The following is a 26,509-nucleotide window of genomic DNA, read 5'->3' as shown; positions in this document are numbered from 1 at the left end:
TCATTTGCAGAACAAAGAACGCTGGGAAACTCATGATGACAAAGCACAGATTTATCTCGACTGGATGGCACGCAGTGTCGCATATTGCTTTTTCTATGGATGATTAAATTCACTAATATTAAAAAAACGTAGCAATAAAACGAGAGCACTACATGACTAATATTAGTGGATGATGATACAGAACAGGTTGATGATACAGATGTTTTGTTTAGAGATGTCAGATGTGCACAAAAATACTGAACCACTGACATATATTTCCATCAACATAACTTATGGGTGCATACTTAAGTCTATCTGTCTGTCTATCTGTGATTTCAAGTGAGTGTGAAACAGTTTTCAGGATGTGGTGATTATACCTTCACTGTGAGTCTGGGGATCCTCTGACTGGCAGCATCCTTCAACACACAGTCATCATCTGAGAAAACACCAACAATGTGATGCACACTCTCAAATTCATTGAATAAAAAAAAAAAATAAAAACCTTCCTCAAAATGTCCCGAGCATGAAAAATTACACATGTAACAACTCAGGCACTGACCTGGTGGAACAAACGTCTCTTTTGCCATATCTGAACCCTATAAACAAGCAAACAAAAGAGAAGTTGATGATCATTGGGTTAGCATGCTCAAACCTCTTTATTTTCCTCACAATAACCATTGTTTCCACCCAAATATCAAAGTTACCTTTAGTACTGTAAAATCATAATAAATGACTAGATTTGTATAGAAATATGAGTGGTGATTGCCTGTGTAAAACTCACTGCATATTTAATATGACACAGAACTTGTTTCAAGAAAGTAAATGATTTCATGTTCTCCAAAGGAGAAACAATGAAGATCATGCAGAACTCCCTTCAGTACAGTTGCAGATTGCTCAACTTTATGGGGGAGGCCTCCAACACACAGCTGGAAAACAGATGTGGAGGAGAGAGAGGAATGTTCTGGCACAGACTCAGACCGAGAGGGTGAAGCGATGGAAGACTGGAGTTAAGCGGTTTCTCATGTCACTGTATTACTGTACTTGTGTGTTTGTGTGCCATTAAATGTAAGCACATTTACACTAATTATCATTACTGTAGGGTAAAAAAAATCCCATTCTGTAATGTGAAAAATACATAATTTAAAGGATAGTTTTCATACATCATGTTAGTAGTTTACTTCACTGCCATTTCATTTATTCCTGAAGGATCATGTGACACAAAAGACTGAAAATTATGCAAAAAATTCAGCTTTGCATCACAGAAATAAATTACTTAATAAAATACTGAAGAAAACAGTTATTTTAAATTGTAATAATATTAACAATATATATTTATATATAATATTAATATATTAATATATATTATAATAACATTGCAACAATGTTACTGTTTTTAATATGTTTTTGATCAATTAAATGCAACCTTGGTGAGCATGTTTTTCAAAAACATTAAAAGATCTAACCAACCCAAAACTTTAGAATGTTAGTGTGTATCAGTATTTAATGAGAATATAATGAGAATACTAGGAATTTCAAAAACCCTGAAAAATGGAAAATAAATAAATAAATGGAATTATATGTATGTCTTAAGCATCTGTGACGCAATAAGATTCTAGTTACAAGCATTTTTTTTTTTTTTTTTTGTCAACGCTGAAACCAAAACGCCACAAACTATTACAGCCAATAGACTTTGTATTGTTTTTACTTCCATGACAATATCTTCCAACTTGTTTTTATTGTCAAACTTATATAATATTTAGTTATATAATATTCAATGTTTTTCAACTTCCACAATCATCCATGTTTGGTAATGACATTTTTGGTGATGAAATGTGAACTAGAGAAGTTTTCATGAGATTCATTGATTCTCCTTTTGCTAGTGTGTCTGCTGGCCATGTGTTCACCTTTCTCAGGTTCATCTGCTTCTTGAAGAGATTTCCAAACTCCTTCTTTCTCTTCTCAGAGTCATCTTCATCACTGCCCCATTCCTCATCATATCTGTACACACACATATACAGAAGAGCTCTCAGTCTCCACAGACTAACTGCCCTGACTCATAATGCTGCTTAAAGGTGCTCTAAGTGATCCTGGGTGGAGTAACTTCCTGTTGACGTTCGAAGTGTTGTCAAACAAAACAGAGGCTAGCTAGACCCTTCCTCCCCCCCCTCCCCTCCTAAAAATGCGTGACATCACTTAGAGCACCTTTATGTAACAAGTCAGCTGACCTCTCAAACCCGTAGCCCTTCCTGCCTCCAGCGTAGAGTTCAGGATCGAAGCCGAACGGTCCCCTGGGCCCTGAGCTCTGGGCTGGGCCAGTTCTGGTGCTGAGGGCGGCTGCTCTTGCCAGCTGAGCGCGGACTAGTTTGGGGTCACGGCAGTAGTCACACGCCCCAGCGCAGTTGGGCTTCTGATTGCCAAAAAACTGTGAGATGGTGGCATGTCTGCACCTAGAAATGGAGAATGATGAAACGATTAAAAGAACCAAATAATAACAAATATTAATAATAATTTTTATAATATATACACTAATTGTGAATTGAAAATGAAGGTGGCGCTTATTGAACAGAAATATAGCGGTTACCCTGGTAAACCCTGTACAACACAGCTTGAATTGGATAGTGCTGTGTGCATCACTGAGTTTATTGAGAGACAGACAAACAGAAATACTAATAAACAATATTTTAGCACTGTTTCACGATGGTTGACGCACTGAGCAGCCATATTGGATTATGAAGTTGGGGGTGTTGCAGTTCCCGGAGTTTACCAGTCGCAACTCTGACTTGAAGGGACGTTTCAGACTTCCAGTTAAAAATTCCTACTGGGAACTAGGAATTTTACACATCTGAGGACAAATAGAATGCATCATAAGCAATCACTTGGCATAAATGTGCGGTATTCATTGACTGTGAACTGCTCTGAAACTATGAGCCTGTAGAACCACAACAGCGACACGTTTTTACACAAGACTTTTCCGATACCATTTTAAATATTCACAAATTTGTATGGCCTTAAACATGAATTTAAAGTTGGCATGAACTCAAAACTGACCCTATTTACTTTGTTAGTGCATATTACTAGTCTTGTGGTGAACAATTAATCCGTGCAAATCAATACACAAAAAAAAATTGTTTGTCTCAGTAATCTTTAATCAAAATCTGAAAAGTTACTTCCGGTCTGGAATGGCGCTCCTTCTCTGATGACGTCAGTTTGTCGGCTTGGGTTGAAAACGCTTAAACCACTTCCCCGCCAACCGTTAGTCTGCTATGAGCGAGAGATGGAGAGGAGGAGCGCTAAAATAAAACCCTGCCCTCTATTCAATATTCCGTTTCACTTGGAAATACGTCACAACACTGGAGAAAAGACATTTGCAACTTCCGGTTCACGGGAACTTTAAGACTTTTTAAGGACCTGCAGAGACCCTGGTGAAACACAAAAGATGTTAAGATGCAGTTACATAAATAATTGCTCCGCAAAATTTCACTTGCGAAATCCGGTCATTTCAATAGTCAAGTTTCCCATGCAGATTTTGCTCGTATTGAAGTTGGTCATATGAATACGCTGCACTGACCAACAGAAAGTTTCTTGGTTTGAAAGTGACTTCTGTGTGAGCAGTATATCACTACACTATTGATAATAGACCTTTTTTTGTTCCCCACAAATTAGAATGTGTAAGCATAATTTTTATTTCAATGAAGTTTGAGCACCATTAAAAGCCAACAGGCTCTTTCTGACTGACTGAAAGTGTTCGACACAAACTCAAGGATCTCAGTGAGAATACAATGAGCTCAAGCGAGGCTAAAGAGATACACTCAGAAACTTTATCTGCTGATGTTGCCGTTGAATAGTACTAATTTTAGAAAAACCACTGCTACTAGATTATATTCTATATTTGTTTGGTTTATCTTTGTATTGCCAGGTTTCCCCCCTCAAAAAGAACTACAGGCAACTGTCAACTGTTCAACATGCTCACTCAGCCAAAAAGCCCCCAACAGGGTCACATTGCAAAAACTGGGCTGGCTGATGCTCAATGACGGTCTGGTGTTAACTGACCAAGGGTTTGGTGTGTCAGAGCTTTTAGACAAAACATCCCAGCTGGTCACTGTATGATTTCATTGTATGGAAAACTGTCACCCTTTGTGTTCCATGTCAGAAAGAACGTCAATCGGGTAAATGATAACTTTTGTTTAATATTTTTGGGGGGGTGAATTACCCTTTGAATGAAGAACAGAGGGTGTTTTCTGCAAGTATAACGGCTTGTGCACACTGCAGACACACTACTCTAAAAAAGAGACGTGCACTTCTCGCTTCTGGGTTTCAGGTTTCACAGTCTGAAATAGCTGGTACAGGCACAGAGACAGGCAGAAAAAAAAAAAACACTTTTACATGGTCTGTCACACAAAGACCCTCTGTGCCAACACTGAGTGTACACTACAACTCATACTGACCACGATTTTCCCATTAGTGATTTCCTCTTAAGGCATGTACAGAGCAATGTTTTCCTCCTTTCTGAATATAGACACTCGATGTCTGAAGGCATATGCAACTTTTATGGTAAACCATTTTTTTGTTTTGTAAGTGTGTTGCTTTTATAACCTCATATTCACACTTATAAAGTGTGAAAGTTTCCTCAGCTGTCTGACAGAGAGAGCAAATAACCAACTGTAAATAAACTGAATCTGGATCATGTGGCCAAAATCCAATAAACTGTGTTTTTTAAGGTGACGCTGTAGCAGTGGAATTATACGAATAAGTACTGAGGAATAATAATTAACTACAAGTACTTAACATATAAGTAGGGTTAGGATTTAGTTTAGGGTTAGTTGCTTGTACATATGTATAATTTACAGTTATTACTATAGTAAGTACATGTAAGATGTGATTGTATCAGTATTTTCATGATGATAAGGCACATTACACCCAATTCAAATAAAATATATAAATCTAATAATATATCCAGGACATATTATTTTGGTTGTAAAGTATTTTGTCTCAAATTTATGCTGATTTAAATAATAATAATAATAAAAAACGAATTAAAATACAATACAAATTACTATTACTGTAAACATTTGTATGGTCCTAAAACAGGCTTCATTGTCTTTTTAGTTTTGATTCTTGGGTGAGACACATGACATTGGGAAAAAAACCAAAAAAAAAAAAAAAAAAACCTATAGTGCTCTTTTATTATTTTTTATTTATTTACTTTATCGGAATGGTACGAAACTTGGTAAAGGTTTTGGCACTTGCTATATGAACACACACACACACACACACACACAAATCATGGACATGATTTGAAAAGGTTAAATGGTCCGGAAAGAAATAGTCACGCTTGTGCTCCTCACGGTCAAAAATTACTGTATTGGAAATGAATGGGAAGTGAATTTCATCTAGTGGAAACGTTTGGTACTGCGCCAAAACAAAATCTTACTGAAAGCTAATTTTTTGAGACATCAACCTCAAATTTGGAACACAGCTTTTTTTAGTTTCATGGCTTTGATTTTCTTGCAGTTTAAGAGTAAAACATGATTTGTAAATTAGGGCTGCATGATTTAGCGCAATTTTATCGCACGCAATTTGGCAAAGGCTGCAATTATTTAATGCGCAGCTTGTCAGAGCTTTACGGCTCTGTGATCAGTAGTAAATGCTTCTCCAACTGGAAGCTAGAGGGCGTTCTTGCACAGAAACTCCAAATATGCCCTGAAGATAACACATGCCTCATTCCAGGAAATCCCTTTGGGCATCATACCATCACTGTAGCTAAACAGAAGATTGAAACACTTTGATTAAACATGACTAATAAACACACGACTGCGTTATTCTGTGTAAGAAGCCACATCATCTCACAGAAGGACGCTCAGCTGTCGTTATGAAGTGAGTTTGGAGTAAAAACATGTTATTAAATGTTGTCTTTTGTTGGACATGATGTTAATAAATGCTTCTCATGTCTGGAAAGATGTTTGATGCATGTTGCTTTTTCAAATGCACATTATAAGCGACTCAAACTCGCAGTGCTTTCAGATGGATTAGCATTTGGAGCCATACTTCATTGACAAGCTGTGCATAATAAAAGCAATCGCAGCTTTGCGATTTCATAATCGCACTAAGCCAAATTGTTTAAGCCCGATTTGAATGTTTTTTTTTCTAATCGTCCGATTAATCGTGCAGCCCTATTGGACAAAATATATATTTAAAAAAACTGAAAATAGTATTTTTGTTCATTTATCATAGCAATAATCTGCAAAGTATCATTTTTCAAAAGAGACCATACTGAAGTTTGTGCTCCAAAGCATTAAGATTCACGACAGTTTAAGTTGGAAATTTAATTTTCAGATCTATGCTCAAAAAGTGAATAAATGGATTATAACTACTGCATAAATATAATATAGTACTATAAAATCCCCTAAAAACATAAAAAATATATTTAAAAATATTATCAAAGTAAAATATAGTACATTCATTTAATTATTCATTAAATATATATATTTTTTTTTTTTGACCTCCACACAAGGAGCACCAGAGGGTTAACAACATATTATATAAGAAATATTGATGTGTGATATTGAAAAACAAATGTCCTAATTTGTTTTCCCAAATCCAGTGCACACACACACACACGCACATTCTTCAGCAGTATTACTGCTATAACACAAAACAGTCACTTTCTAAAGCACTTCAAGACTTTGTTTGACAAAAGGAAGAGGAAAAACTGTTTCCACGGTGATTTGAGGGGAGGAGAAAAGACGGGGCCACACAAAAAGGGGGTGGGGATGGACGTGGTAAACAGAGAGATCCAGACTGCCAGAACGCTACACAGCCCTGCCCAAAAGACTCGTTATACTGGAATACTCAAACCCCGCAGGCCAAACACAGTATGAGTGCACAACTGAGAGAAACTTGTCAGCTCACAACAACTGTTTGACGGGACAGAGCGCTCTAACGGACAGCCAAAACTAGACACAGGTTCATATACGAGGAGAGCTACAGGGGACGTCAACTACAAACTGGAACAAAGGTGAGAGCAGAAAAAGATCTGTTTGTGTTTGCAGTGTAGATGTACTTCAGTGACTCGGAACATGCAAATAAAGACAGCAGATCTCAGTTTGAGCATCTACAACTTCCAAAAACATGAGAGGGGAAACATGAATCTGCACAGCGTCCAGCAAATGTATTTGGGGACACAAACTGCACGCTGAGTTGTATTAGATCAAATATAAAAGTGTGACATGATTTTAAAGATAGATAACATAAGTAAAGCTGGGATATATATCCAATATAACCAACAATTTTGCTAGAAATATAAAATTTAGCAACATTGCGAATAATGTGATGATTTTAATGCACTTTTCATTTAGTCATTACATACACTTTCTGAAGAACTCGACTGTTTCTCAATCCGCCCTTGACTCACAAGTCATAGGAATAGCAACTGATTCATTTCCAACAATTAATGTGTCATAGTTAATAAAACCGTCTATAGTTAATAAAAATTCTACTGTTCATTGTTGGTTCATGTCAACTTTTGATTTTAATAATGTATTCTTGGAATTAACATTAAGTTTAATAATGCTTTAGAAGTATTTCTCATTTTTAGATCATGTTAATGTAGTTAACTGTTAAGAAATGGAGTCGTATTGTAAAGTTACCAAAATATTGCTATTATTATAACTAGGTGCATATAAATAAAAATGATTCAATTTCATTCTTCATTGAACAGTGTGGAGAACGTCTTGATTTTACTGTATTTCTCTTCTTCAAATTCCAAGCCAAAATATTTCCTAAAATGATGATTGTTAGTTTATAACCCTCAAATTATTACACTTCATATATTGTCAAAACATAATGACAGTGCTGTTTTCTACGTATAGCTACTGATGTCCAACCCAACATCTCATAAAAAAATGCAATGAGTACGGGAATTTGTAATAAAACGTAGTGAAGCATGGTATATCGAATCAAGGCATGTTAAGATAGAAGAGGCTGTATGCATGTATAATATATCACCATAATCAAGCACAGTTAGAAAGGTAGCTTCTACAAGTTTCTGTTTGGTCTTAAAAGTAAAATTAGATTTATTTCTAAAATACCAGCCACGCTTCAGTTTGAGTTTCCTGATTAGATTAGCAATATGTAGATTAAACAAAATCTTATCATCAATCCAAATGCCCAAGTACTTATAAAAAGGTACTCTTTCAGTAACTTTACCATCAGATGTAAAAATACTAAAATTATCAAGTACTTGTGTCTGAGCTTTTGAAAAAAACCATAAACTTTGTTTTCTGTGAATTTAAAACTAATTTTAAACTAACCAGAGCATCTTCCAGTGACTGAAACGCAATCTGAAGCTCTTTCACCGTCTGTGTTATAGATGGAGCAAGTGTATAAATAATAGTATCATCAGCATAAAAGTGTTTTTTTGCTTGAATGTCCTTACCCAAATCATTTATATAAATAGAAAACAAAATAGGTCCTAAAATGGAACCCTGGGGGACCCCCTTAAGATATATCAAGAAAATCAGATTTGAGATCCTCCACATGAACACACTGAGTCCGATCTACCAAATAATTGACCCTTTGCAAAGACCCGGCCCCCTTAGTTACTGTTGCTTTGTCCGACAAGCTGTGGCGCTGTCATGCCACAGAGTGAAAAATACATTGCGGAGCAAAGAGGACACTGACAACACGTCAACAGACAAGTCAAAGCATGTTACTTATGATATTAAACAAAGTCCCAGATTTCAAACTGTGTCATTTTTTAAGAAATTCAAACAATAAAAACCGTTTTGTGGCTCTTTAATGTGTTGTAACAGATCACTGTAGCTCCTCAGCTCAAGCGGCTCGTGAACCGATCATCTCTTCTTACTAGTTCATTTATAGCATCAAATAAACATGAATGAACATCAGAAGGAATGTTGTTTAAAATGCAGAAAGACGTCAGTACACACCATTTTTCAAGTTCAAGTCCACCGAGGTTAATCTTCTAACTCCTGACTGCTTTGTCGGACAAAATGGCGGATTTGGCGTTATGATTGGTTAGATCGCTTGTCAATCAAACTCCCTGCGAAGGGTCAATTCTGAAACCAGCACTGCTAAGTTTGTTTATCAGTAAATCATGATTCACTGAATCAAACTCCTCAAATAAGGCTGCACAGTGTTGTATTTTATCCAGGACACCAATAATATCATTTAACACTACCGTAGCAGCAGTAATGGTACTATGGCCAGTTCTAAAACCAGATTGAAGAGAATTTAAAACATTATTATCAAATAAAAACTGTGAATTTACCTGAGATTCAAGAATCTTAGTCAAAATTGAAAGTTTGGAGATGGGACGATAGTTGTTCATGTCTGAGGGATCACCACCTTTAAATAATGGGAGAACATAAGCAGCTTTCCAAATTTTAGGTAACGAGTTTGATACAAAACTTAGATTAAATATATGAGTAACTGGTTCCGCAATAACATCCGCTTCCGCCTTCAAAAGATAAAGGTCTAAGTTATCTGGGCCCACAGATGTCTTATTATCAATGCTTTACAAATTTGATTTACTTTACTGTTAATTTGAAACAGGTTTAAAAACAAAAATATCCTGATTACCAGTCGCTGGTGTAATCCCAGTACATGGGACAGCTGTATTTGCATTTAAACTGTCAAATACAGACCCAGCATGTATAAAGTGTTTATTTAACTGGTCAATCATAGTAACTTTATTATTTATTTTATCTAGCCCAACCTGAATATATTCAGGTAGAGGCTACATGAGTCCCTGACATAGATTTAATTAATTTCCAAAATTTTGAAGGGTTATTTAAATTCTCTGTAACTGACTTTATAAATAAAACTCTGATTTAGACTTCCCAATCATCCAAGTGCACTTATTCCTTAGTGTTTTAAGTGTAGACCAATCAGCAGGATTGTTTGAAAATCTAGCTTGTGCTCATGATTTATTTCTTAAATGAATTAATTCTGAAAGTCTATCTGAAAACCAAGGATTATCCCTACCACTGATCCTGAACTTCTTAATGGGAACATGTTTATTAGAAATAAACTGAAAAATTGATTAAAAATATTCCCATGCCAGTTCAGCATCCTGTATTAAAGTTACTCTTCTAAGATCACTATGGTATAAATCATGCAAAAATGCTTGTTACTCAAAATTTTTAAAATATCTTTTGAAAATAAAACAGGGTTTTACCTTAGGAAGTTTTGTATCCCGGACACAAGCAATTACACAATGATCACTGATATCATTACAGAATATACCAGTTGAAGTAAATTTATGAGCAGTATTCGTTATGATTAGATCCAGTAAACTAGATTTATGTTGCGCTTTAGGATTTAGCCTTGTTGGTACATTAATAAGTTGTGTAAGGCTTAAGGAGGCACCCAATTCTTTAAGACAATCTGAGGTCCCAGAAAGCCAGTCCCAATTCATATCACCCATAAGAATGAACTCAGAAGAGTCATTTATCTCATGTAAAATACCTGAAAAAGCTTTGAAAGCATGCCGTGTAGCAGATGGAGGTCTATAACAGCCAACCACAGTGATATTAGAGACTTTCGAGATATCCACTTTGATGGCCAAAACCTCAAACTGTTTAGCTCTAGTAATTGACAAAGTTACAGAGCTAACAAATTTAGATTTAACATAAATGGCCACCCCACCTCCTTTACCCACCCAATCAGTTCTATAGACTTTATAGCCATCAATATAAATCAAATCATTAGTGATCGATTTCTTAAGGTTTCAGAAAGAACAATTATATCAGCGTTTGTCGTTATTACACAAATCTTAAAGGAACACTCCACTTTTTTTTTGAAAATAGGCTCATTTTCCAACTCCCCAAGAGTTAAACAGTTGAGTTTTACCGTTTTTGAATCCATTCAGCCGATCTCCGGGTCTGGCGGTACCACTTTTAGCATAGCTTAGCATAGTTCATTGAATCTGATTAGACCGTTAGCATCTCACTCAAAAATGACCAAAGAGTTTCGATATTTTTCCTATTTAAACTTGACTCTTCTGTAGTTACATCGTGTACTAAGACCGACGGAAAATGAAAAGTTGCGATTTTCTAGGCCGATATGTCTAGGAACTATATTCTCATTCTGGCGTAATAATCAAGGAACTTTGCTGCCGTACTATGGGTACAGTAACTACAGAAGAGTCAAGTTTTAAATAGGAAAAATATCAAAACTCTTTGGTCATTTTTGAGCTATGCTAAAATTTCTAAGCTATGCTAAAAGTGGTATCACCAGACCCGGAGATCGGCTGAATGGATTCGAAAATGGTAAAACTCAACTGTTTAACTCTAGGAGAGTTGGAAAATGAGCCTGTTTTCAAAAAAAGTGTAGTGCTCCTTTAATCATATCCAGTTTAGGAACCAAACTTCTAACATTTAAATGCATAAACCCAAGGCCTGTTCTACTTTTAAAATCTGAGGGAGTGGGTAAGCAATGCATAGATGTAATAGGCCCAGGATTTGGCTGAACATTTTCAGATAACATCAATAAGATTTTGAATATTGTTTACATGGTCGTCAGAGCGAACGTGGGCTGCCACGCCATCATTTTCAGAAGTCTCCGTTTTGGTCCATTTATACTGAAACACAACCCCCGCATTTTCAAACTAAAACATGGTCTGCGGCGTTTTCGAAAGTCTCTGTTTTCAAGGTTCGAAAACGCTGGCAGTGTAGACGATAGTGTAGCAAAACGAATGCGTTTTTAAACGAAAAAGCACTAGTGTAAACGGGGCCTCAGTAACTCAACTTCACTAAAACTCATTCTCAAACTATATAGAATTAGAATCAGGTATAATTCTAGAAGGAATAGAATTAGAACACTAACAGAATAACATCAGATTGTCCTGATGACTTTTAGTGATGTCAGATCAGGCATTTATACTAGATACATTTAAAAATAACTAAGGAAAAAGTGCTGAAATGCGGGAATAAAGAGGAAATCAACAGTAAGGAATGATTCTTTCATCAGCAAGGTTAGTTTTATACAGTGATGGCACACCCACAGTGTCTCTCTTGTGGAAACACACCCACACCACAGCAGAAATTTAATGACTAGCTCAACTAGCAGGTTCTGTTTTTTTTTTTTTTTTTTTTTTTTTTTTCTACTTTTATCACATTCTTCAACAAAACCACACAGGAAACCTGCACTGCTGACTACTGCCATTTATTTGACTAATAACTGACAACACCAACAGGACAAATTATTCTAACAATTATAGTTTTCATATGCTTATAAGAGTTAGTTAAATCAGACAATTGTCAGTACAGGGTTTTCATGATGCAAAATCTATCAAGTAACAAAACATGAATCCAACCTGTTTTTCCCATAGATCAGAGTCTTTTTGACTCCAAGACCCCCAAATGTCCACAGCAATAGTTGTACTTTTGTGATAAATTATTTTAATCTAATGTATGGACACTCCTAGTTTCTGTAAAATAAAAAAAAGGAACTGGGGGCCATTTACACAACACTGTTTTCAACTAAAAACTGAAAACTTTTTATTCCGTTCATTTACACGACAACAGTGTTTTGGGGGCCTGAAAATGCAAACTTTTGAAAAAAAGGATTCAAAATGCAAATTTTTGAAAATGACACTGTTATCATCTCCATGTAAACAACAATAAATGTGAATTTGTGAAAGCAGTGATGTCATGCACATGTGTATTACTTGTTCAGTCTATAGAAGCGTAGCGTTTCTTTGCAAAGTGACGTCGCCATCTACTGGCCTGGCATGAATAATACAGTGATTTTAGTTGTTTTCATGGATCCGCGTGAATGGAAATCATTTTGACAATGTTGTCGTCTGTACGCGAAAAACGCAAAGGAAAGACCTTTTCCATTTTTGTATCATTGTTGACTAAATATACCCTAAAATAGTTATAATTACAAATAAAATAATAATTTCATGATTTCATGACAAGTTTTAATAGCTGAATGTTCGTCAGGGATGCCACTCTTTTTAACACATGATTTTCCATGCCTTTTCCATGACTGGAAGGATAAGGATATGGATTTTTAAAAATATTTTTATTCACAATCTGATCAAATATTTTAGAGCTTGGCATAACTAAAAAAACATATATTCATTATAAAAGTGCCCATTTAAGATTAATTGAATCAATGGGACTTTTCCAAGACCATCCTGGTTTTTGATGGAGATGGGAATTAAAATGAGAAATTTCTTGATATTTACTTTTTAAACTTATTTTAAAGCTAGTTTTGTCTTATTTTAAGTCATTTTGAGGCCCGACACCCTGCCATATACTATTCGATTTTTAGATCGTATAATCAATAATAATAATCAATTTAATTATATATTCAGTTTTCCTGTGTGAAAAGTCTGACTGTTGAATCTTAAACTGTACACTGTAATTAAAAAAAAAAAAAAAAAAATCTAGCTGTATTTACAGAAAAAAAAACTGGCAGATCTAACATTTTTGCATAATAATTCAAACAACATTTACAGTTTAAATTTGTTGTTATTTAAAAAAAAAAAAGAAAACAACAACAGCACTTTTCAGCTGAATTAGCAAGTCCACACATTACGGCTTTGCACTTTAAATTATAAGGTAATGTGTACTTTTATATTTACAAAAATGGTACATTTAACAATATTTTACTGTGAGATTACGACATTTACGGTTAGATCTATTACAGTTTTTCCCCAAATATAGTATGGGAAGTTACTGTTAACCAATTAATAGGTTTTTACCATCACGTTTTTAGTCTTTTACAGTTAAAATTGCAATATTTTTTTACAGTGTGCAATGTGTCGAGTCAGCACTCTTTCTTTGCGCTTGTATTTAGGTCAGAATGGGCGCTTCAGAGGATATGATGGGAATTCTCCAGAACGTCTGGACCAAACTGCAGGCACTTCCTCAGGAGCACCCGCTCACACAGACGGCCTTCCTCATCATCCTGCTGTTCTTCTGTAAGCACAGCCTTCTTTCTGCACTACGCTGTCATTACATCTCTGCACTCTGGCCGCATCTCGTGTAATTTTGGAAGAGGTTTTATTTGAACACAAGGCGGAGAGGCTATAAGAGGCTCTACTGTGATTAAAGGCCTCCACCAAGCGCACATCCATATTTATCTTGCTATTTTAACGTAGGCACGGCACTTAAACTGACTTTAAAAACTCTTAAGCTAAGTAATTGACTGTAATTGAGGGACTGTAACTGTTTAAGTTTCAGGTTTCTGACATCAGAAATCCAAAGATTTGAGATGTTCTCCAGCTTGGTTTCTATAAACGCATTTCTTTGAGTGCAAAAGAAGTTTTAAGATCTCAAAGTTACAGTTTCATAGGTTAAAGTCACCCTGAGCATTTTTGTTTAGCTGATGACATATCATGAAAATCTGACTTTTTCCATGTTTATGTGCTATAATCGGGTCCCCAGTAATTTACCAACCCAGAAAATGTGAAAAAAGACCACCCAGTAACTTTATTTCAGCAAGCCTTTCTCTAAAAGCATGTGAAAAACAAGCTGCTCAGATTTCGAAGGGGAATTTATAATAATATTATCTCTGCCATTTTGTTTTCGCAAGTGAAAACGGTGTACCAGTTCTACGGCCACAGCAAATGTTTAATGCTAACTGTTCTGTTGTTGGCTGCACAGACGAACACAGAACAATATTTAGTCTCGTTAGCTTGGAGTTCCTACAAGTTGACCCTGGCAAGCTCGATTGCTAAAAAAGGAGCGTTTCTGTCTGTCCGATATTTTAGAAAAAAATATTAGACCATTTACAACATTTGATAGCAATCATAAATGTTAGCCTGGTGTGTATGGCTCTGTTTGGCAAACAGGTACGCTATGTATAGTGGGCATCTATATGGGTTTTGCACAAAAGATTAACATGACGGTTTGAACAATGTAAGATTGAACACCGTTACTGACAATCCTCATTTTAGCAGCGTGAGATTCTCCAGCTTTTTTGTTGAGCAAACGAAGCGTGAACTGTTAAAGCTCCGCCCTCTTCTGGAAAGCAGCTGGGAGCAGCATCTCATTTGCTTTTAAAGGGACACACACAAAAATTGCTTGTTTTTGCTCACACCCAAAATAGGGGCAAATTTGACAAGCTATAATAAATGATCTGTGGGGTATTTTGAGCTGAAACTTTACAGATGCATGCTGAGGACACCTGAGACTTACATACCATCTTGTGAAAAGTGGCATAATAAGTGCCCTTTAAGTTAGTTTGGGTTGAAAACAGTTAGGGCTCTTCACACTTGAAATAGTTAACCCTGGGTTATTCTAAACCCCCAGGGTTAACAATTAATCCTGGGTATTTGTAAGCTACTATTTCACACTGTGCATTCCTAAACCTTGGGTTAAAGGGTTAGTTAACCCAAAAATGAAAATAATGTCATTACTCACCCTCATGTTGTTCTACACCCGTAAGACCTTCAGAACGCAAGAAATTTTTGCTGAAATCCAATGGCTCAGTGAGGCTTGCATAGCCAGCAATGACATTTCATTAAGCTTTGGAGCGTTACGAATCTTTTGTTTCGAATCATGATTCGGATCGCGTGTCAAACCACCAAACTGCTGAAATCACGTGACTTTGGCACTCTGAACCGCTGATTCGACACAAAAGATTCATAACGCTCTGAAGCTTCATGAAGCAGTGTTTTGAAATCGGCCATCACTATATAAGTCGTTATTTAGTTTTTTTGGTGCACCAAAAATATTCTCGTTGCTTTATAATATTAATATTGAACCACTGTACTCACATGAACCGATTTAAATATGTTTTTAGTACATTAATGGATCTTGAGAGAGGAAATGTCATTGCTCCCTATGGAGGCCTCACTGAGCCACCGGATTTCATCAAAAATATCTTAATTTGTGCATGAGGGTGAGTAATTAATGACATTATTTTCATTTTTGGGTGAGCTAACCCTTTAACGTCCTTATTTGAATAGTTGCAGTGTCGGTGTCACTGATTGGACAAACGCTCCATGCAACCGGTTTACCTAAAGGCTCTCTAGTATTGCACATCCTCATATTACATATTGCCATAGCCTACTATATGCTTTATACTGAATTGAGTTTTTAGATAGAAGGTAAGAATTAAGAATCTCTTCTTCACTCCAGTTGTCGCATTTTCTATCGCCTACATTTTCCCCCTCCAACTACTGTTTATACAGCATGCGGCGTTTCCATGACTGTCCAAAGCATGTGAATATGTGGAAGGCTATTAGTTGTCGGCTTCTAAGCATCTAGTCATAACATCCCAACACTGCATCATTTCACACTGTACAAGTTTGGCACCACAACATGGGGTTAACCACACAAAAGCAGTGCTTAACCCCGCTCTAGGGTTTCATAATCCCGCTTCAAAATTACAAGTGTGAAACGCTTCTTTACCCCGGGTTAAAAATGATGTTTAGAACGACAATAACAAGAGGTTAAGTGCAGTGTGAAAAACCATTTTAACTAAGACATGTGACTAACTCTCCAGGTTTTATTCTTCTTCCAGTGACATTCATCGCTCTGGTTGTGACTGGATGTGTTTACGGCTGCTGTGGCTGCTGCACTGCAGGGTCCAGAAACAAAGTCTCTGCCGTGTGAAACATGACAACGAGGAAGAAGATACCAATAGACCACAATGGGCCAAAATAAAATTTGGTGGCATTTGGTAGTTTTGTTTGTCTGATGCCACATATTACAGAGATAAAATTCAGCCAGAGAAAGTGGTGCACACTGTAAACTGAATGAACACACATCAGCTACAGTCATGAAGTGAATGAAGAAACAAGCATCTGGCTGAGACATATGGTCCCCCTTAAATATGGATGCCACAAATAAACTCTAAATTCCCAACCTCTCTCATCATAGGAACGCTACATGCTGTAGGCGAACCATTATGAAACCAGTGCCAATGGCTGCCCTCTGCTGTTTGCTTTCAAAACTGCAGTAACTTCAAGCAGGGATGAAGAAAGAAGGGGACGGTTCAGATCTCTCAGGTCCACTGCCATTCAAAAGTGTGGGGTCAATAAAATATTTTTTGAAATTCATATTTTCATTTAGATTAAAAGTGTCAGTAAAGACATTTACTGCTATTCATAAATGTTTCTTGAGAAGCAAATCAATGAATTCTGAAGGATCATGTGACACTGAAGACTGGAGTAATGATACTGAAAATTCAGCTTTAATCACAGGAATAAATTGCATTTTACAATATATTCGAACACAAAAGCAATTTTAAATCGCAATAATATTTCACAATATTACTGTTTTTACTTGAATGAGCAGAAGAGACGTCTTTTAAAGACATGAAAATTCTTCACCAACCCCAAACTTTTGAAGGATAGTATCTGATATTAAAAAAAATGCATGTAGACCTAATACTACCATCATGTTGTATTAAGATGTGCTATACAGAGGAAAACAGAGCTGAAACGCTGGAGAAATAAAATGTAAATAATCAAATATGCAAAAACTAAACCATGTGTATTTTTATATTGATTCAAATAAATGTTTTTTAAGGATATAACGTGATAAAATATTCATGCATGTTTCTTTTTGTTTTTAAAGCATATTATTCTGTTTTATTAAACATATATCATACCTTCAATCCAGAATATCAGTTGTCTGTGTTTGAACTCACCCTTCTTGCTCACAAAAAGCAACCATAGCCTCGAAGTCCAGAATGGGCGCTTTGTCCTGCTCTTTCTCTGATCCTCGCTTCTCCTGAATTCAAAACATGCAATGTGTCAGACACAATGAATGTGTGCCTATAACTGCTCAGAATATGAAGGCATCCAGATCGGATGTCGTTCCCGACCTGTTTGCGTGCGATTTCTTTGCGGATGAGGAAGCCGAGCTGGTCTCGGTCTTTGGGTGAGTAGTATATTCTGCAGGACGATGGCAGTCCGTCACGTCCAGCTCGTCCTGACTCCTGATAGTAACTGGCCAAAGATTTTGCCAGATTCCAGTGAACGACAAACCTGAAAACATACAGACACTTATACACAACATCAAACACAGTAAAACACAGATGTGGGCAAATGAGCTGATATATCTACAGATTCATTAAAGGATTAGTTCACTTTCAAATTCAAATTTCCTGATAATTTACTCACCCCCATGTCATCCAAGATGTTCATGTCTTTCTTTCTTCAGTTGAAAATTAAGGTTTTTGATGAAAACATTCCAGGATTATTCTCCTTATAGTGGACTTCAATGGCCTCCAAATGTTTTCATCAAAAACCTTAATTTCTTTTCGACTGAAGAAATAAAGACATGAACATCTTGGATGACATGGGGGTGAGTAAATTATCAGGAAATTTTAATTTGAAAGTGAACTAATCCTTTAACCCTCTGGTGTTCTTTGGTCTTTTTTAACTGAAAAATTAAGCTTTTTTTTTTTCTTTTTTTTCATTGGAATGGTACAAAACTTGGCAAAGGTTTTGGAACTTGTTATGTGAACACTCAAAAAAAGAAAAGGTTAAATGTAACCGAAAAAGTAACAGCATTGAAAACAATCTCTGGTCTTACTGTTTATATGACTGGGTCATTGAATCATTGACTCACTAGATTTGTTTGAAAACGCAGATTCATTCATCAACGAAAAACAACTGTGTTTGCTTGGAGATGCGCAGCGGTTCAGTTTGTTTGTAACCATTTTCTTTGACAAAATAGAGCAAAATCTGACAATACGGTTCCTAAAATGTAAGTCACTCAGTATTAACTTCACGTTTATTGCATTGATGTATAAAAGCAATATTACATGTGCAAACTCCCTTTATAATCGTTAACAAAGCTGTCACTCGTCTCAGTTCATCGCAATCTCATAAACTTACATTATAATTAATGAAATTGTCTATACTCCTCAATGAATCTTTTATTTACATCGTGTCTATACTTTGCTATAATGAGAGGAGCTTGCATTACTCAGCACTGAACAAACTCCAGTGTTTTGAGTGGTGTAATTTAAACGCCTCTGATTGGCCATTGTGTTAAAGCAATCATCAGATATGTTTGTGATTGGCTACATTGCTAAACGATGTAACAACACGTTCTCTCTCCGCACTCTCCAGACTGGAATCCCAAATACGCACAGGCTGTTTGGCCTGTTTTGCACCCCGTAGAACCAGGCCTGATGGGGTCAGTCACACTGGTGCTCCTAAATACTTTTACACAGTCACACGTAGTAATTTTCTGTCGCAAATGCGACTGAAATGGTCGCACTGTAGAGCCTTGAAGAATGATTTCTGAATGATCGTGTGACACTGAAGACTGGAGTAATGATGCTGAAAATTCTTTCATTCCTAAATTTTACTGTGTCATTAATAAATTAAACGCAGCCCTGGTGAGCATAAGAGATTTCTTTCAAAATCATACATTATTCCGACCGACTCCAGACTTTTGAATGGTAGTGTACACGCAAATTGTGGCTCACCTGACATTGGCCTTGTCCACTCCCATACCAAAACTGATGGTGGCCACAATAACAGGCACTTTATCAGCCATCCAGTCAGCCTGACTCTCTGTGCGATCGCCCACCTTCAGCCCTAGAGACAAACCACAGAACCCAGGATGAGCTTCCCAAGCAAACATGTAGAATAACATTATACACAAGCCTCCATAAAATGTGAAAAGGCAGTAGGATCACCTGCATGGTAGGGCTTGGCTGAAACTCCCAGTTTAGTCAACTTATGAGCCACTTCCTCACAACTCTCTCGTGTTCGACAGTAAACAATCCCACATCCCTGCAAAAAAAAAAATTGGTTTTAACATTATTTCATCTTGGTTTATATAACAAAGGAATAATTTAGCCAAAAATGAATATTCATAATTTTCTCATGTTGTTCCAAACCTCATCACATGAAAGACAAAAGGAGACATGTTGTGCACTTTTCCATACAATGAAAGTGAACACTGTTGAACACGGCCAAATAAAATCACCCATATGACTTGTGCGTCACATTTCAAGACTTCCGAAGTCATACTGACAGAAATGTAATTATTTACTGAAGATCTTCTACTTCACTTCAGCTCTCAAATCTCATTTAAGTTCACATACTGCAAAGATGTGTACTGAGTAGGGTTGCAAAATTCTGGGAATTTTCAAAGCTGGAAACTTTCCACGGGAATTAACGGGAATATATGGGAATTAACGGGAATTTATGGGAATTAACAGGAATTAATGGGAGTAAAAAGGGAATTTGCAAAATTGCAGGTTAGCCTATAACAGAGTACTTAAATGTAGTTGAAAAAAACATCTTGCAGCATAATTTTGGTTAAAACAACCAGATTTAATCCAATTTCAGTTGAATTTTTAACCTGACATTCACACAGCACACTACTTAGTGCAGGGCTATTGAGGCCACACACCCCTGCATGTGCACACCCTGTGCATTCCCCCAGTCCATAACATGCACATTTGATCAAAAATACAGAAAAAAACGGTAAAATTGTGAAATATAACTACAATTTAAAATAATAGTTTTCTATTTTAATATACATTAAATTATAATTTATTTCTGTGATCAAAGCTGAATTTTCAGCATCATTGCAACAGTCTTCAGTGTCACATGACCCTTCAGAAATCATTCTAATATGATGATTTGATGCTCATTTATCAATGTTGGAAACAGTTGTGCTGCTTAATATTTTTTATAACCTGTGATACTTTTTTCAGGATTCTTTGATGAATAAAAATGTAAAGAACAGCATTTATTTAAAATAGAAATATTTTTGTAACAATATACATTACCAGCCAAAAGTTTGGGGTCAGTAATTTTTACTTTATTTTTTTTATTTTATTTTTTAAAGAATTTAATACTTTTATTCAGCAAGGATGTGTGAAATTGATTTAAAAAAAAAGTGATATTAAAGTGATATTGTTGGGAAAGATTTATATTTTGAATAAATGCTGTTCTTTTTAACTTTTTATTCATCAATGAATCCTGAAAATAGTGTTCCAGGTTCCAAAAAAATATTAAGCACAACTGTTTCCAACATTGATAATAACTGAGTATCAACTCAGCATATTAGAATGATTTCTAAAGGATCATGTGACACTGAAATAAACATAACAATTGCTGAAATAAAAATATTTATTTTACATATTTAGTAAATTAGAATTGAATGTAAAAAAAAAAATAATGTTATGACCAAACAAAATGTTTATATTTATGTTTGTATATGATACATTTTATATAAATATTATACATTTATATAAATTTCCCAAAATTTCTAATAAATTCCCATAAATTCCTGTTAAGTTTCCAAATTGGAATATTTCCAAAATTCCCCAGGTTAAGTTCCCGTGGAAAGTGTCCGGAAATTTACCGTAAACTTTCCACCCCTCTGCAACCCTAGTACTGAGTCCCATCCTTTATTCCCTCTTTACACATGATAGTGTTCCTGCATCTTCTGATAAAATTATTGTTAAATTTGCGGATGACACAACAGTGATTGGACTGATTACTAACAACAATGAATTAGCCTACATATTGGAGATAGAGAACTTGGTAAACTGGCGCTCTAAAAACAATTTCACCCTTAATACAGAGTAGACTAAGGAGTTAATCATCAACTTTTCAACACAAATCTTCAACACTGTCTAGCAAAGGCTATAGGCATCTGTAAGGATTCTACACATCCATGCCACCATGTTTGAGTGTAAGTGTTTTGAAAACTTATCCATAAAATTGTCCATAAAACATTACCCATAAAAACTCTAATTTACAGACAAAGCATTATGAAATAATTTACTTATGGTTTGTGATGCATCTGCTGTCAACAACAGTTTCTTTGTGAACTCTTCATTACACTGTGCCTCATTTACAAAACAATCTGCAGTCAAATGCTCTGAACAAACATATAATCCGGATGATCCGGAATGCTGTTAAAACAAACCATCCACTTGTTTCTGACACTGGGATCCTTCTGAAGTCTGTATAGAAATGCAAACAAGCTGTTTAAACTGGATGTATCAAAGCAAACTTTCTTTCATTTGTCCTGTTTTCGACAGACTCAAGTGACTGATGTTAGCCATTAAGCGACTGAACGCTAGTGGGCAGGGCCTATGGTGTGATGATGTAAAACTATTGGTCGATGACTTGCTCTGAGGGCAGTGTTATGCAAATGTATTTGCCCGTGTGATGTCACAAATCCCACAATATCAAAACGATCCGTTTCTGGAGCTTGATTAAATGCTTTGCTTATAATGAGGAGGATGTTTTAAGATCTGAAACTTGCAGGATGTTTTAATGGTACAAAGACTCTTATATGTCAGAAGATTAAGGCAAATTTGATTTCTCATGTCATGACCCCTTTAAGTCACTGTATGTTTGAACTTCATATTAGCGCCATGTCATTGACTTGTATGTAAGCAAAAATTTTAGTTTTATCTTCTTTTTTCACTTTCATTGAATGGAAAACATGGAAAAGCTTCATTGTTCTGTTAAACTTCTGTGTTCAGCAGATGGGAGAAAGTCATTCTGGTTCAGAACAACATGAGGGCGAGTAAATGATAAAAGAAAGTCTGTGACTGACCTTTTCAGCAGTATTTCCACCCAGAGCCTCTTTAGCAAACGCAAGCAAGTGCACATAAGGGTCAGGCAGCAGATCACGGAAAATCACATCATACTTCAGGTTTTTACGGAAAACAGGTGTGGCAAAGACGAGTGGCGAGCGCAGTTTGAGCGAGCGCTCGATGTCTTCCTGCACTCTCTTGGGCGCTGTGGCTGTGAGCGCTACGCAGGGAACTCCCTGCAGACGGGAGCGCAGGTCCCCCAGCTTCAGATAGTCCGGTCTGAAGTCGTGACCCCACTGGGAGACGCAGTGAGCTTCATCCACCGCCAGATACGCCAGCAGACCCCGCGAACACAGCGAGCCCAAGCAGGGCTGGAAGGACGGCGACGCCACCATCTCTGGAGTGATGTAGAGCAGCTTGAGCCGAGGACTCTCGCTCTCCAGATCCGCCAGGATCTGTCGCCGCTCAGCCAAAGGAAGTTTGGAGTTGATGGAGCGTGCGGGAACATTGAGAGCTTTCAGGTGCTCCACTTGATCCTAGAGCAGCACAAACATGGTGAGTCAACACAAGCGTAAAAATAATATTTTTCACTCATATAAATTAGTAATAGACTTGTATATCTTAATTTGAGATTTTTTTTTTTTTAAATTAATACTTTTATTCAGCAAGGACATTAAATTATTATAAATAAACACGGTTTCCTCAAAAATATGAAAAATATTCAGAAATGTTTGGGCATCAAACCATCATATTGGAATGATTTCTGAAGGATCATAAGAGACTTCTGAACATTAAGAAATCTCACAGACCCCATACAGTAGTGTAAGTTATCACTGACTTGCCCAAAATTCAACTACTAGAGGGAACATCTAACTTCTATTCTGGGTTATTAGTGAATTAGTAAATATGAACAGTCGTGCAAACTAGTTTGATATTGTTAATTAGTGGATGATGCATATGCTGACATCTAGAAAAAGGCGCTCACCAGCCAATGTAATAGACATACAGTATTTATAAAACAAAATTTAATAATACTGAATGAGACACAGACAAACATGTACTTATCAATATCATTTACTTAAAAAAAATTACACACACACCCATATAAGATATTTATACATGTATAAGATATTTTTGGTATTTCAACTAATTATCTGCATGTTCTCAAACTATTTTATTCACAGAAATTTTTTTGTAACTATATTTAATGAGGGGAATGATTTCCATTTTACATATTAATTGTTTTTAAGCATTTTAATTCAGATTAGATACATATATACATAACTCTAATCTCAATTAAAATTATATATATATACACAGTCATGGTCAAAAGTGTACATACACTGTGCAGAGTCTGCAAAATGTTAATTATTTTAACAAAATAAGAGGAATGGTACAAAATGCCCATTATTTTTTATTTAGTACTGTCCTGAATAAGATGTTTTATATAGTTCATAGAGTCGACAAGACAAAATAAAAGTTGAATTTATAAAAATGATGAAGGGTAAAGATGTGTAAATTCCTCTTATTTTGTTTAAAGGTCATTCATTTATTACTGCCCTTCAGAAGCTATAGAAGATCCAGTGTTGGGGGTAACTCATTAACAAGTAACTTGAGTTACATAATCAGATTACTTTTAAGTAACAAAGTAAAGTGTTACTTTTAAGTTAATTTTTCAAATAAGTAACGCTAGTTACTTTTTCACATTTATTGACTATATGTAAACATCTTAAGTAAAATATCTTATGGACCATATAATATATATTTATAAATACTTTATTAATCTTCCAGTGGCCCCTGGTTGAGATTTGCTGTCCTAAACTCATCTGTAAATAATATAAGTTATATGTCATTATTCATTTATAATGTCCCCATAAGAACTACTAGCCAGATTACTGTTATGCTTTTTGGAGCCCACTATCCAGGATCCCCTTCCTCTGTCGTTATACTGAAAACAGTGGCCAGACATACAGGTTTGGACCCACACAAGGGAGAGTAGATGATGAAAGAATTTACTTTTGTGATAGTTATTCCTTTATTTTTATTTATCAGCTAATCAGTTTTTGGCCCATAAATCAGTTCAACACAAATGCAAACCATAGTTTACATTTCACCCAGCCCCCTCTCAAAGGCTATTGTGTGCCTGCGCCTTATCCATGCTGACAGATGGCTTATATGTGGATCATGGGATGAGTTTGTCAGTATTCATTCACCTGGATGAGGGCGATGAGAGGAGAGATGACCAGAGTGATGCCGCTGGCCAGAAGAGCAGGGAGCTGATAGCACAGAGACTTGCCTGCTCCGGTGGGCATACATACAAACACATCCCTGTCACCTGCGAGCGAGCACACACACACACACACACACACACACACACACACACACACACACACACACACACACATCAGGAAACAACAACACTGCACTAGCATTCAGACTCCTGCCATTTTCCCCAAAATAATCCAGTATAAATGTGTCATTGTCACCCTTCAGCACTGCTTTCACGGCATCTTCCTGCTGCTGAGAGCGAAACTTGTCGAATCCAAAGTGATCCTGCAGCGCCCGATGAACGGCACTCATAACTACATCAACAATCTTTCACTCAACTTTCATTGAACTCTGGGTCGCGCACAGATGACGTCGTGCAGCGCGCTCTGACGCAAATATACTGAGTTCGTTTGACATGAAGACAAAAATATTGACAATTTTGTAAATTTCATTATCCTGAATGGTAAATTCTTTATTCACAAATCTCGATTGTCCAAATCTCCTCCTTTATTTAAGGTGTTCTGTAACGAACTAATTATTTTAATGAAGTCTCTTAAACTTGTGAAAAATGTAAAAGGTAATTCTACTGTTACATATTTAGAGTCTGTACTTGGCGTCTTGTAAATGTTTTTTTTTTTTTTTTTTTTCCTTTCCTTCTTCCATTTATCTTTGGAGCTTTGTTGTTAGTGCCTGTTTTTGTATTGTTTACAAGTTCTTAATAAAAAAAATAAATAAATAATAATAAAAAATGAATCTTCATTAAAAAAAAAAAATGCGTTCGTTTGAGTTTCATTTTGCACTTTTTATACATACATAAATGCAAGTTTTGCTATCATGAATCACATTTTAAAGGGATAGTTCACCCAAAAATGAAAATTCTGTCATCATTTAAGTTGTTCCAAACCTTTATAAATGTCTTTGTTCTGTTGAACACAAAGGAATATATTTTGAAGAATGTGTTAAACTGAACAGTTTTGGGGCACCATTGACTTCCATAGTATTTTTCCCCCCTATATGGAAGTCAATGGTGCCCCAAAGGGGCATGGTTACAAACTTTCTTCAAAATATCTTCTTTTGTGTTCAACAGAACAAAGAAATTTACAACTTGAGGGTGAGTAATGACATAATTTTCATTTTTGGGTGAACTATTTATCTCAATTATTTTCTCTTGAATTATGCTGGTTTTCGCTGTAGTTCTTGAAAAATGTGACATTTCAAAGAATTTCTCAAATTTATTAAAAAGTGGGTGAATGAAGAAACATTGTAACATTCAAAACTTTAAAATGTTTGTGCATACTCATTAATGAAAAGTTGCTGATTAGATACAATATGTTTTTAGTTGAAAAATATTTATAAGCTTACTTTCCACTGGGTCTGGGAATACAGAAGGTGTATAGTTTTGAATGCATTATATTTAATTAACATATATGTTTTGTATTATTGTACTTTTGTTGCTTGTTAAAAACAGTTTAATAATTTTCCATATGTCCTGCATATTGCATATTGGTTGTGCACCTTTTCCTTTGAAAATTATACATTTATATAAATTAATAAATAACATTAAATTAATATGAAGATGTATTTGGGCATTTTTGTGGTATAATACATTAAAATTTTGTTTCAAGAATTTTTAATTTTAATTAATTCACTCAATTTAATTATGCTTTGTTTTTTTTACAAATGCCTAAATAGTAATAACAACTCTAAAGACAATTTTAACTATAAATCCATCACTTTCAGAGCATGACACTCA

At 35.8% G+C, this 26,509-nt stretch overlaps 2 protein-coding genes across 3 annotated transcripts in view; one reads left to right on the top strand and one right to left on the bottom strand.

The window, feature by feature from the left end:
• recql5 (RecQ helicase-like 5) overlaps positions 1 to 25,135 on the bottom strand; it is a 30,857-nt gene extending 5,722 nt beyond the window's left edge. The window contains exons 1-11 of the mRNA XM_048184032.1: positions 24,975 to 25,135; positions 24,702 to 24,823; positions 22,509 to 23,024; positions 19,618 to 19,714; positions 19,405 to 19,516; positions 17,788 to 17,950; positions 17,611 to 17,693; positions 2,205 to 2,426; positions 1,884 to 1,977; positions 539 to 575; positions 357 to 415 (exon numbers count right to left, since the gene is read on the bottom strand). Coding sequence (XP_048039989.1) covers positions 357 to 415; positions 539 to 575; positions 1,884 to 1,977; positions 2,205 to 2,426; positions 17,611 to 17,693; positions 17,788 to 17,950; positions 19,405 to 19,516; positions 19,618 to 19,714; positions 22,509 to 23,024; positions 24,702 to 24,823; positions 24,975 to 25,068 — 1,599 coding nt within the window. The 5' untranslated portion in view covers positions 25,069 to 25,135. The remainder of the gene's footprint in view (positions 1 to 356; positions 416 to 538; positions 576 to 1,883; positions 1,978 to 2,204; positions 2,427 to 17,610; positions 17,694 to 17,787; positions 17,951 to 19,404; positions 19,517 to 19,617; positions 19,715 to 22,508; positions 23,025 to 24,701; positions 24,824 to 24,974) is intronic.
• On the top strand, positions 6,746 to 17,442 carry smim5 (small integral membrane protein 5). Of its 2 annotated transcripts, none has more exons than XM_048184648.1 (3): positions 6,746 to 6,994; positions 13,807 to 13,930; positions 16,480 to 17,442. In XM_048184648.1, the coding sequence occupies exons 2-3, from the start codon at positions 13,813 to 13,815 to the stop codon at positions 16,569 to 16,571; spliced, it is 210 nt and encodes a 69-aa protein (XP_048040605.1). In that variant the 5' UTR covers positions 6,746 to 6,994; positions 13,807 to 13,812; the 3' UTR covers positions 16,572 to 17,442. The 2 variants fall into 2 exon arrangements, with proteins under 2 accessions (XP_048040605.1, XP_048040610.1); XM_048184653.1 differs by lacking the exon at positions 6,746 to 6,994 and adding an exon at positions 13,452 to 13,568.
• Positions 25,136 to 26,509: the final 1,374 nt, after the last annotated feature.

This window comes from Megalobrama amblycephala, linkage group LG1, assembly GCF_018812025.1.
Source record: "Megalobrama amblycephala isolate DHTTF-2021 linkage group LG1, ASM1881202v1, whole genome shotgun sequence".
NCBI classification, from domain to species: Eukaryota; Metazoa; Chordata; class Actinopteri; order Cypriniformes; family Xenocyprididae; genus Megalobrama; species Megalobrama amblycephala.
The sequence above is the reverse complement of the archived record's forward strand: the minus strand, read 5'-3'. Positions and strand labels throughout refer to the sequence as shown.